Source organism: Schistocerca serialis, chromosome 3 (assembly GCF_023864345.2).
Source record: "Schistocerca serialis cubense isolate TAMUIC-IGC-003099 chromosome 3, iqSchSeri2.2, whole genome shotgun sequence".
NCBI lineage: Eukaryota > Metazoa > Arthropoda > Insecta > Orthoptera > Acrididae > Schistocerca > Schistocerca serialis.
The window spans coordinates 1,072,178,901-1,072,192,741 of NC_064640.1; the positions used below are offsets into that span (position 1 = coordinate 1,072,178,901).

The window sequence follows — 13,841 nt, forward strand, 5'->3', positions numbered from 1 at the left end:
AATAATGAACTTGTAAAATACAACTTCAGTCAGACTTTCGCAAAAATCTACGCACTGACACAAATTGAACATCCTGTACCCAGGGATCTTTGAAGTAATCAAGCAAACATGTTTGCTTCCTATTTCCTCTGGGCTGTATTAGAACCATTTCTTGCTCCAAATGAGAAAGTTGTGCTATTGTTGTACCCGAGGGGTCATCATAAATCTTCTGAATGTTTTGAATGTTTCAAATCCTTCAGCCACCTTTGTATAAATGGATCTTCAGGCCCCAGATTCCTTCTTCCCATCCAGGGTGAACCAAAAAACGTTTGTTTTTTTCATCACAGTCATTGACATCATCATCCTGCCCTCATCCTAATGGTTACAGACACTGCCAGGGAAATATTCGAAAAACGGCTACGTCTACCGTGTGTAAATTTATGGCCTGTGTGGTTGTGTGTACTACTGCTGGAAGAAGAGTAAATGCTCAAAAGCTAGGATGAATGTTGTTGCTTTTAAGTGTTTCTATGTTCCACATACCAATCTGTTAGACCATAGGTAATTGCCTTTCCCTTATTTTACGTATTGCTCCATCCTGGAATTTCCATTATTGTTATAAATTTAGATAAAGTGTCCTTGAGCAAACAACCATTATAATACAAAACAGTTGGGTCATAATTCAGAACAGTAATAAAATAATTTTGTGCTAGCTACGTAACAGAACAACAATTACTTTAAAAAATAGGAACCTCAAGGTCACACCTGTCATAAATTTTTAATTCAAATGAATTTTGTTACGAAAAATCACTAATTCTCCTTCCATTTTCACATTTTATTCCATCTAGTGTAAACACGCAGATTCGTGCCAGGGATACCCTGTGTGTACTGTGTAATTGGTTGACGTGAACCAATCTGCAGTTCCAAACACGTATGCCTGCAGTGCACCTCAGGTGTACAGTGTAATTGAGGTGGAGTGTTAAACACACCGTACAGCTGTTCACCGTTTGCTCACACGAAAAACAAAAAAAACAGTGCTGGTGAGACAAACGACAAGCACAATGTGTGTCACATCTCACATCACGCGGGCACTGACGCTGACGTGTGACTCACGCCCAGTGTGACCTTTCAGAGCTTGTGCAAATACACAGGACGGGAAATGAAGCACCTCCACCAAAGGCTTAAATGCTATGAGGAGAGAAATAATTGGTTAGGGTTCCAAAAATATGAATGTTACATGGAGGAAAGTGTTGTACAGAGTAAACATACTAAAGAGGAAACTTTAGCAGTGGGCAAACGGGCTTTTCGTCGGGACTGGAAAAGAAAGACAGAACACGGGGGAAACATTATCTGAGGGAAAGTTATAAAGAGGTTTCCGTATATCTCTGATCAGCAGTTTACTAAAATATTCAGCCCACCATTCCAGAATCTGTTCTTCTCCTCCTATAAAATTTCCTTCTTTAGCACTGCAGAATACAGTACACGAATAAAAGCCTTTATTTAGTTCACGAACCCTTTCATAGAATTTTCTTACTTCTTGGCCGTTACATTTTTATTCTAGCTCCATAATTCGTGTCTTCTCTGATTTTCATTTCTTTCTTCTGTTGATTCTGTTTACTTCCTCCCTTTCCTTTGTGAAATCTTCCATATTAGATTTTGTTGCCCTGTTTATCATTTCTTTCTTGCCTCATTTCCCTCTGTCATTTTCTTTTTACAGTCTTCTTCAAACCATCCTGACACTTAACAGAGTTGGTACGAGGGTGAATCAAATACAAATGGGATTTTTGTTCCTGAGCACCAACAGTTGGTAGGACCGGACCTGTGCTGCTAGTATTGTCGGGTGGTTCCGTGAGGAGCAGGGAGAGCCGGCTATCGCATACCTCCGACAGCTCCGTCCGTAATGCGCAAGATATCTGAGTGACAGGTCTACCTCTCCACTGCACGATGCATAATTATTACAAAAATTCTTGCTCGTGAAAGAGTTAGAGTGATAGAAATCTTCCAGAGACTGATTGCACAGTTCGGTGATCAAATACTGTCAAGGATGCGTGTGTTTGCTGGCATAAAGATTTTGAGGAAGAACGGGAACGTGTGGAAAATCAGCAATACGATCATCATCCTCGGACCAGTATTACAAACTGAGACATTTGTGCAGTTCGATACATTCTCGAAGGCGACCGATAGGTGAGAGTATCAGAAATAAGTTACGGGAGCTTTCGAGCGATCGTCACAAATTACCTACAGCTCCGGAAAGTTTGTTCCACATGGATACCTCGCCTTTTGATCAAAAATCAGAAGCTGACACATTCGGAGGTCTGTCAAAGTCTTACAGCAAGGTTTGAGAAATAAAGTGATGCACTTTTGAGTCGGATCATCAGCTGTGACCTGTGTGTCGGTCCACCACTGCACTCGCACATCCAGACGGGCCAGTAAGGAGTGTTGGAGGAAGGGGGAGGAAGCCCCAGGGAAAGACAGGGCTCAGCTGTCAGCTGGCGTGGTTCTTTCCACCATTTTTCATTTTTACCGGTAAGCCATTTTGCTCAGTGCATTTTTACACGAGCAATGCACAATCGGTGCTGCACGCTACTGTGAGCTGCCGAAGAAGGTGAGGGCTGCGTATCGCCTCAAAAGACGAGGTCGACTGCTTTGACAGGTCGTCATCCTCTGTGACAGTGCTGGACCCGATACTGCAGCTCTGGTGATCTCCAAATTATAGAAAATGCACTGGACTTACCTTAGTCGTCCTCCTTACAGCCCGCACCTATCACAATGTGATTTCAATTTATTTGGACAGCTTGAAAAAAGCTCTAGGAGAGCACCAATTTGAAGATGACGGGGGTGTGGAGGAATCCGTGCGCAGTTGGCTTCTGACGTGACCAGCTGCATTCTATAATGCTGCAATAAAGAAACCTTCCTTCTCCCTGGGAAAAATGTACTTCTAAAGCAGGGAATTATGTGGAAAAATAAATTGTAACTGCCTTTTTTTCAATAAATGAATTTTTAAAAAATAAAATCTGATTTATATCGACTCAGCCTCGTACCTATAAATAGTGAGGAATGACTTACTGGAAGGCGAGAGAGATGAGGCGAGGCCGGTGCGGGCAGAGCTGATTGCAGTGCAGTTCACGCAGGTTGTGCAGCTCTCCGAGATCTGCAAACGTCGCGGCCTCCTCCTCGGGTGCCACGTCAAAGAGGCGCAGCTGCAGTTTCTTGAGAGAGCTGGCGGCCTCTTTCAGCACGGGAACCACACATCTGTCAGCAAGTGACACACTTTAAGCTTTTTACAAATTTTTATTATACGGGATGTACAGAAATACCAAAATTTCCAATACCGGCTGTATTAGAGTGGAAAACATATTTTAGGTATTTATTAAGTGGACAACCTTACACTGTGTGTGCCCTAATTTTACGTCTGTGCAGATGAACTGTAAATAATGTCAGCTACAGACATCAGCAAGGCACGACGGTGAATAAAACACTCCACCTGCCGTGGCAGAGCGCTTTTTCTTTGGGACGTCGCAGCTCAGTGGTGGCTTGAAGGACGAGGAGTGAAAAGAAGTGTGCAAGAAAGTCAACAGAGAAATCAAATGATGAAAGTTGTTAGAACTGTCACTCAGTCATTGGCTAATATCAAAGCAAGACTTATGTATGTTGAGACTTCCTGAGATCTGTTCACCTAGGATGTCACTGAAGTTGTACACAGAGAAGTAGTGAACATATAATACAGAAGATTTAACGATACACTGTTTACATCTTTGTGTAAATAGTTGACGTACATCTGCACTCTCTTACAGACTGAGTAATTTTTCCTCCTACCTATGTAATTATGTAGTTATGTAGTTCTCAATTCGTTCAAGCAATCAGTCATTCATAATAGGAAACACAATCATATCTCAGTCACTCAAATGATTCAGAAATTTTACTTGTTAGAATGAAATCAGGCGATGATTCTTCTTCTCTGCAGGCTCGTGCTTTGTGGCAGTCTGCTAATCTGTACAAATAAAATGCCTCGTAATTTTGGGAGCGTTGTATAATCAGTCGGGAAACCTCAGATTATGCGGATATTTGGCTTTGATGAAGTTTAACCTTCTGAATAAGTAATGGAGCTCTTGGATTATTAAATGCAGGTTCGTATCCAGTCTTTCGGAAGGTCCCTTCTGATTAGCAACTACGCAATATATTGATGGATATCATTAATTCTCAAATTTCAAATACACACCTTTTATATAAAGGAGCAATATATATATATATATATTTCCCTTTTAATCGTACAATTTCGTATCAGTTATCTTTTGTCATAAATTTCAATATTCAGATTACAATTCTTCAAACAAAGCTCAGGCTAATCGGCACGAAGACAATCTCGGAAGCTTTTTCTGACAACCACCAGAGAGAGTACTACAAAGAATAATTATGTGCTCATGGCATAGCTATTGTATGAAACTACTTTGCGCATGGATTCTGCAAGTATGAAGATAGAAAGTTAGTAAACATCATTCAAGGGTAGAATTGTATCAGAATAATTCATCGAATATAAAGAGGTATTACAACCTCGACCTTCTGCAGGAGGAGTCGAAGTCACACGGCTAGAAGTAGTGGCACTGTGCAGAATTTCCACAGCGTCGAGAGAGCTACGAGAAGGCAAGCGTCGGGCTCAAATGAGACAAAGGTGATCACGTGAAGCATCAGAATGACAGACAGAACTATAAACAAGGACTCGGTTACTACTGACAACCGGAGACCATTTTATTTCACTACAGAACATGAAACTAACATGACGCTTGAGAACTATAGAGTTTTGGGCAGGGAGAAACAAAATTAAAAGACATTCCTAAAATAAACACATTCTTGAGCAAAGCATTATGGAATGATCAATGTACAGTTGAAATGTTAGTGTGGTTGGGCACTGGTGAAGTCAATGAATGTGAATGGAAGAAAATGATCACAGTACACAAGGATCTGTAGTGTAGCTATAAGCCTAGGCTACTTTGGAATGTCACAGTTTGGTTGCAAGATGGTGAAGCCAACAAATGTGAATCAAAGAAAACTCACTGTGATGACAAACACATATGTAGCATAGCCTGAAGTTTATGTTAATGTGGAATGTTTAATTAACTGTCAGTTGGGGAAGCCATCAAATGTGAATGGAAGAAAACTGGCTGCCGTGGCAGACTGATCTGTAGTGTAGCCCAAAGTCTAAGTCACATCTGAATGTGGGAGTTTAAATAATCATCTCAAAAACGTAGTGTGGTTTTTGTTTTGTTTAGGAATGCTCCATTTTCCAAGGTCGTGATTTCGCAGGAGCCTAAAAGAACAGCTTAAATATTACACAGCATTAAATTTCATATGTCAGCATTCTGCACACCTATATTTCATTATACCGCCCTGTATTTTCAGTTACTCACCATGATTACATTTATCATACGCTTTTGTCTCACTGGTTCCCATATTTGATCTATTTCTCTTAAAAGATACTTTTCAGTGCACTGCTTAGCAATTTTGGTGATTTATATAAAATGACGTACTTCTTACAATATAGCAGAGATGCTGAGTCGCAGATAGGCACAACAAAAAGACTGTCACAAAATAAGGCCTTTGTAAAAATAGACACACACACACACACACACACACACACACACACACACACACACACACACACGCAGGTGTCCACAGTCTCTTCAGCTTCCTGGATTTTTCATTGTTCGATGTACTTCTTACCTACATGTCAGTGCCTAAAATCTGATTTTGATATATGACAATCTCTTTTAATTGGATTCAGATATATTCTTAAGTTTTATCACACTGCCCCACACACTCTCTCTCTCTCTCTCTCTCTCTCTCTCTCTCACACACACACACACACACACACACACACACACACACACACACACACACACACACACACACACACACACACACACATCTTTCCCTGCTAATGAAGTTCGTCTGTGTGTGTGTGTGTGTGTGTGTGTGTGTGTGTGTGTGCACGTGCGCAAGCGTGCGCGTGTGAAGGGGGATTTTGCTTGATAAGTACATTTTTAATTTTTTGCATTTTAAGAAGAATGTCGTGGATTTATTTGATATAGCAGAATGTGATTCAGTTGTATACCTAAATATATGAGTGTCAGGCAGCGTGGAGCGTAAAAATCATAGGGGGAGACCAAGAGATGAATACACTAAGCAGATTCAGAAGGATGTAGGTTGCAGTAGGTACTGGGAGATGAAGAAGCTTGCACAGGATAGAGTAGCATGGAGAGCTGCATCAAACCAGTCTCAGGACTGAAGACCACAACAACAACATGAGTGTCAGGGCCAGTGAATGCTGTGTGTCTGATGCTCATAGGTTGGCAATGTGTCAGTTATGCATGTACATCAAGTGATGTTTTCAGTAACAGTTTTTGCAGCATGTTTTGCTTTCTTGGTACTGAGGACAGAATTCTAGTTATATAGGTCAAGTGGAGGTTTCAGTGCCAATTTTTGTAGCAAGTTTTGCTTTCTTAGTATCGTGGACTTCTTTCTAGCTATGTGGTCAATTGAAGTTTCCAATACGAGAATTTGTAGTGAGGTTTGGATTTTTGGTTAGACTTTTTTGATACATTTTCTTACAGATTTACTCATTAATTGGTATTATAAAGCTCGGTTTACCTAAACAGGTTAATAAAAAATGACAATACCAAATTGTGTGGGTTTTTGTGGCCTTCATGCAATGTAGATGTTATTGATTCCTGTGTATTATTTTGCTTGGGTATGTGAGTTAACACAGAAAGTCATTTGTTTTGTTTATCACTACCCAAAATCCCCTAATTCCTACGTGTTTCCTGTTACTTTCATGTTATTCTTTAAATTACTAAATCAAATTTTGTATTTGATTTTGTTTTGTTAATTTACTGAGTTTGTCAATGTGGTGGACAGAGGTAATATGGCTAAGTATGCCATATTCGTGGCTTCTTGGATCAAAGGTGACAGCCAGTAATGTCTCGACATTTCCACTGTCCACATTTATCGTAAATTTTAACGACTATAACTCTGAAAGTAAGTTTCATGAAATTAGTAATTTTTGTCCCAGGTTGCTTTACGGAAATACTGTTTTGTATGCTTATTGCTTCAGCACTTAAAGGGAATTAGTAATACTTTTAGCTTAACAAATCCAGAAATTAAAAGAGAATCAGCAGACTTATTTTAAAGTTATTTGTTGCTGTTTAGTAAAACATTGCACCCGCCACAACGGAGCCTCACTGTGAAGGCTGTTCTCAAACATGGGATGAGATAGATGGAAATTGCCTAACTATTGTCAAACAATTGGAAACTGCTTTGAATATGTGTGTTGGGAGAGCTCCCCAGAGTTTTGTACCAGAGGTAACAAAGTTACCTCCAGCACTATCCTCTCCTGTCTCCTCTACAGAAGACTATTCACCCACTCGGCTGTGGGTGACGTGTCAGTGGGAGGGCTAGGCAACATTTCCAGGGGAGACAGGAACCAGGAAGAACTCCGTGTGTTAGACCCATTTCAATAACAGACAAGTTCAAAATGCTGACTTCCCCTGAAACTACACTCAGCCAGTGAGACTCACTTTCACTGTCGGAAACCTGTTCTGTCTCAGGTCAAGAGAAGGGAAATGTGAAAGTGTACAGTCTATCACTAATTTGTAGTTCAAATGTATGGCAAATAATGGTACCTGTTAGGGAAATGTCAGCTAGGGATGTAAAGGAAGATAAGATTCACCTGCCTGGGGGGTCTCATTCAGCATACCGAAGAGGCTAGTCTGGCAGCCGTTGACAAAATGAGGTACAACCGAGAACCGGTTGTGGTGGGTGTTGGAACAAATGATGCCTGTCATCTTGGCTCCGAGGTCATACTCAAATTATCCCAAGCAGATGGCAGGAAAGGCTGAGGAGACCATCCTTGTTCAAAGGTCACGGTTTACAGCACTGACCCCAGAACTTACTGTGGCACCACAGTTCTGAATGGAGTGGAAGGGTCGAATGACAGGCTTCAAAGGTTCTGAAACTTTCTGGAATAGCAAGATAACGTCGAGAACTGTACGGTCCCCCTAAATGGGTAAGAAATGCACTACATATCAGAGGCTGCTACCCAGGTAGCTGAATGTGTATTGAGTGCACCCAAGGGCTTTTTAGATTAGGTAACCCAATATTCACTCCAGACAATGACAGATGTAGGGGACGCAGAAGTGTCCGTATAAGATTCAAAGAAATGCCTCGTACAGGTGAGAGTCTTAAAATCCTACTGATTAATTGCAGCAGGATTCAGATGAGAGTGACTCACATAATGCTAGGTGCAGAAATCCGGTTAAAACCGGAAACTGATGGCAGTGAGATTTTTGTGAAAACTTTAAATGCGTATTGAAAGAGTAGGCTAATGGTAAATGGATGTGGTGTATTTCTCATAGTAGATGAGAAGAATACAGTTTTGTAAGTGGTGGGCATGGCAGGGTACCCTGCAAAACATTATTAAACCACCTACTTCATACTGTCTGGAAGACCAGTCAAGATAGAAATATATTGGATATAACAATAATAAATAAACCTGAGCTCTTTGAGGATTTACACATAGGCCGGTATCAGTGACTGAGGCAGCTGTAGTAACAATGATTAGCAAAATACAAAAAGCACCAAAATGAGTAGAAACATTCACAAATTCAGTAAACTAGATAGAGATGACGTAGTGCCATATCTCAGTAAGGAACTCAAAACATTGAGCTCTAGTGAGAATACTGCAGACAAACTGTGGCTTAGGTTTAAAAAAATAATTGCCCATAAATTTGACAGATATGTACCTAGTAGAGCAGTTCATTTTCTTAAAACATTGGGCTACGGACAGAGAGGCGCTACAAATTTGGCTGTAAAGAGAGTAATGACTACCGTCACAGAAATTTATCGAAGGCCTGTCGAGAAACCAAAAGAAATTCAGATCGCGAGTAAAGGCTGTTGCTGGTATGTCTCCAGACACTCGTGGGCACGACAGGGACTGATACTGAGAGTAGCAAAGCAAAAGCAGAAATGCTTAACTTGATTTTCAAATGTTCTTTTACAAAGGAAAATCTACGGGTGCTGACTCAATTTAATTCTTGCACCACTGCAAAGATAAGCAATATAGATTTTAGTGTCAGTGGTGTTGAAAAATAACTGAAATCACTAGAACTGAACAAATCTACAGGGCCTGACGGAATCTCCATCAAATTCCATATCAGACCTGTGGCTAATTTACAATAATCTATCGCAGATCACTCAAACAAAAACATGTGCCCTGTAGTTGGGAGCAAGCACAGGACACACACTTCCACAAGAAGGATGGCAGAAGTGATCTACAAAACTACCATCCAATATATTTAGCATCCATCTGCTGTAGAATCTTAGAATATATTCTGAGTACAAATGTAATGCTGTATGTTGAACAGAATGACCTCCTCCATCCCAACCAGCACGGATTTTGAAATCATTGATCGTGTGGATCCCAACTCATACTTTTCTCACAGGAAATCTTAAAAGCCACAGATCGAGGCAGTCACGGAGATGCAACATGTCTCAATTTCCGAAAAGCGTCTGACTCAGTACCGTAGCTATCCTTATTACTGAAAGGATCATTGTATGGGCTGTGAAGTGTAAGTTGTGAGCAGGCTGAGGAATTCTCGGGAGGGAGGACACAGTGTGCTATCTTGATGGAGAGTCACTGTCAGGTGTTGCAGTAACTCAGGTTGTGCCCCACAGAAGTGTGTCCAGACACTTCTGTTCGTGTTGTATATTAATGACCTTGAAGACAATATTAACTGTAATCTCAGACTTTTTGCAAGTGATGCAGTTATCTATAATGAAATACTATCTGAAAGAAGCTGCATAAATAATCAGTAAGCTCTTGACAAAATTTCAAAGTGGTACAAAGATTGGCAACTTGCTCTAAATGTTCAGAAATGTAAAATAGTGGACTTCGAAAAATAGAAAAAATGTAGTATCCTATGACGAAAATATCAATGAGTCACTGTTGGAATCGGCCAAATCATACAAATACCTGGGTGTAACACTTTATAGGGATACGAAATTGAATGATCACATAGGCTCAGTAATGAGTAAAGAAAGCAGGCAGTAGAGTTCAGTTTATTGGTAGATTACTGGGGAAGTGCAATCAGTCCATAAAGGAGATTGCTTACAAATCATTCGTGCGACCTATTCTAGAATATCGCTCAAGTGTGTGGGACCTGTACTACGTAGGATTAACATGAGATGCTGAACGTATACGGAGAAGGGCAGAATGAATGGTCACAGGTTTGTTTGAGCCGTAGCAAGAGACTGTCACAGAGATGTTGAAAGAAGTGAACTGGCAGGCTCTTGAAGTGAGACGTAAACCATACCAGGAAAGTCTACTGAAGTTCTAAGAACTGGCTTTAAATGCTGACTCTAAGAATATACTACAATGCCTTACATATCACTCACACAGGAAGATTTTCACTGTACAGCGGAGTGTGCGCTGATATGAAGCTTCCTGGCAGATTAAAACGGTGTGCCGGACCGAGACTCAAACTCGGGACCTTTGCCTTTTGCGGGCAAATGCTCTACCAACTGAGCTACCCAAGCACGACTCATGCCCCGTCCTCACAGCTTTACTTCTGCCAGTACCTTGTCTCCTACCTTCCAAACTTTACAGAAGCTCTCCTGCAAACCATGCAGAACTAGCATGGAGTGTGTGCTGATATGAGACTTCCTGGCAGATTACAATGGTGTGCTGGACCGAGACTCGAACTCGGGACCTTTGCCTTTCACAGGCAAATGCTCTACCAACTGAGCTACCCAAGCACGACTCACGCCCTGTCCTCACAGCTTTACTTCTGCCAATACCTCGTCTCCTACCTTCCAAACTTTACAGAAGCTCTCCGCTGCAGAGTGAAAATCTCATTCTGGAAACATCCCCCAGGCTGTGGCTAAGCCATGTCTCCGTAATATCCTTTCTTTCAGGAGTGCTAGTTTTGCATGGTTCGCAGGAGAGCTTCTGTAAAGTTTGGAAGGTAGGAGATGAGGTACTGGCAGAAGTAAAGCTGTGAAGATGGGGCGTGAGTCGTGCTTGGGTAGCTCAGTTGGTAGAGCACTTGCCTGCAAAAGGCAAAGGTCCCGAGTTTGAGTCTCGGTCTGGCACACCATTTTAACCTGCCAGGAAGTTGCAAGATCAGAATAATTACAGCATGCACAGAAGCATTAACAATCATTCTTCCTGCACTCTGTACAAGAGTGGAACAGGAAGAAACCCTAATAACAGGTACAGTGGGAGGTACCCTCTGCCAAGCACCTCACAGTGATTATTGAAATCTTGATTAGATGTAGATGTAGATGTAGATGTACGTTAGTGATGCTAAAAGTGCTGGGCACTATCTGGATTCTGACTGCCTCTGAACTGAGAATTTAAATTCAAAACAGTTGTGTGTGCGTGCGCAAACTACTGCAAGACCGCCTTACATTGATTTCGAGTCTGGACAATGGCTAGATTGCAGAGATGAAATTAGCTTCCACACTGCCACAGAGAGGAGAGGGACAGATATAGAAGAGATAAAAGGTTTCACACTTTATGCAACACCATCCATAACTTATCAAGCACCTCTCGTCGAGCTTGTAGTCAACACTGGAATGTATGTGCCAGCCAGCTAACTAATGGGCTGCTTCAAGTACAGACTACACAAACCTGCAAAGCTCAGATCCAGCAAAAATGTCTATTGGCACAGCTTTACCTTTCTTAGTAGATATGACACAGCTGATGAGGTAAGCTCTGTTGCCTCATCTCTGAGACAACTACATGCTCTCATTAATACAAGGGTTGCCCAGAAAATAATGCAAAGCATTTTATTTTTTCAGCCAGAAACAATGCTACAAATGCAAAACATTACATAAGTATTATTTGAAGTCTCCCGAGAGAGTGTGCCAAGTTTCAGTCACTTCCGACGGATAGCGTAGCTTCGGGACAGTTTCAGAATGGCGTCTGTAGGTGACAGACGTTACGAGTGATGAGCCGTCATCGAATGACTCGCTGCAGGAAAAGAAATTGTGGGGAATACTCAAAAACGCTTGTCCAGAGTTTAAGGAGCACCTGCTGTTGACAGAAGTACAGTCAGTTGTTGGGCACTGAGGGTGAAGTGACACGAAGGCAGTTCGGCAGAGCTCCACGATTTTCAGCGGTCGGAGAGACCGTTGACAGCTCTCGCACCTGACCTAGCCCCCTCGCACTTCCACTTGTTTGGGCCATTAAAGGATGCAATTCGTGGAAGACATTTTGAGGGCAATGAGGAGACGATTCAGACAGTGAAGCACTGGCTCTGGCCCCAGAACAAGGATCGGTACCGACAGGGCACACACGCCCTCGTCTCGTGCCAGAGGAAGGCTGTAGAACAGGATGGAGATTACATAGAAAAATAGGGTGTGTAGATTAAGGAAAGGCAAACCTACGTTTCTAGCATTTGTAGACTTACAGAAAGCTTTTGACAATGTTGACTGGAATACTCTCTTTCAAATTCTGAAGGTGGCAGGGGTAAAATATAGGGAGTGAAAGGCTATTTACAATTTGTATAGAAACCAAATGGCAGTTATAAGAGTTGAGGGGCATGAAAGGGAAGCAGTGGTTGGGAAGGGAGTGAGACAGGGTTGTAGCCTCTCCCCGATGTTATTCAATCTGTATATTGAGCAAGCAGTGAAGGAAACAAAAGAAAAATTCGGAGTAGGTATTAAAATCCATGGAGAAGAAATAAAATGTTTGAGGTTCGCCGATGACATTGTAATTCTGTGAGAGACAGCAAAGGACTTGGAAGAGCAGTTGAACAGAATGGACAGTGTCTTGAAAGGAGGATATAAGATGAACATCAACAAAGGTAAAACGAGGATAATGGAATGTAGTTGAATTAAGTTGTGTGATGCTGAGGGAATTAGATTAGGAACTGAGACACTTAAAGTAGTAAAGGAGTTTTGGTATTTGGGGAGCAAAATAACTGATGATGGTCGAAGTACAGGGGATATAAAATGTAGACTGGCAATGGTAAGGAAAGCATTTCTCAAGAAGAGAAATTTGTTAACATCGAGTATAGATTTAAGTGTCAGGAAGTCGTTTCTGAAAGTATTCGTATGGAGTGTAGCCATGTATAGAAGTGAAACATGGACGATAACTAGTTTGGACAAGAAGAGAATAGAAGCTTTTGAAATGTGGTGCTACAGAAGAATGCTGAAGATTAGATAGGTAGATCACATAACTGATGAGGAGGTATTGAATAGGATTGGGGAGAAGAGAAATTTGTGGCACAACTTGACCAGAAGAAGGGATCGGTTGGTAGGACATGTTCTGAGGCATCAAGGGATCACCAATTTAGTATTGGAGGGAAGCGTGGAGGGAAAAAATCGTAGAGGGAGACCAAGAGATGAATACACTAAGCAGATTCAGAAGGATGTAGGCTGCAGTAGGTACTGGGAGATGAAGAAGCTCGCACAGGATAGAGTAGCATGGAGAGCTGCATCAAACCAGTCTCAGGACTGAAGACCACAACAACAGCAACAGATGAAACACCATTATTTTGTGTGTGTAATTCTCATTACGTTCAATAAAGAGTTGTTGAAGAAAAAAAAATGTGGCGCATTACTTTCTGGGCAACCCTCGTAAGTCGACGTGGGAGGAATCGTGCAATAGAAGGCAGGACCCGACCTAAAAATAGTACAAATCAATGCAGTCCAACCAGTTTTATTCCAAATACCTTAGTATGGGGGTATGCTGGAATGGTAGAGTGGTGATTCTGAAGCTTAACGATGTTGCTTACTTAGCCTCATAATTGTGTGACACACTACTGATCCTCGTGTTAGCACATTGACGAGATATCTCTGAGGAAGAG

General features: G+C 41.6%; 1 protein-coding gene and 1 non-coding gene across 3 annotated transcripts in view; both read right to left on the reverse strand.

The window, feature by feature from the left end:
- The window catches only part of LOC126471502 (F-box/LRR-repeat protein fbxl-1-like), a 133,124-nt gene that overhangs the window by 31,031 nt on the left and 88,252 nt on the right, over window positions 1-13,841 (reverse strand). For both annotated transcript variants that reach the window (XM_050099720.1, XM_050099719.1), the window contains exon 5: window positions 3,043-3,228. In XM_050099720.1, coding sequence (XP_049955677.1) covers window positions 3,043-3,228 — 186 coding nt within the window. The remainder of the gene's footprint in view (window positions 1-3,042; window positions 3,229-13,841) is intronic.
- Window positions 10,709-10,783, reverse strand: Trnah-gug (transfer RNA histidin (anticodon GUG)). Its single transcript has one exon. It is a non-coding gene; the product is annotated as a tRNA-His (tRNA).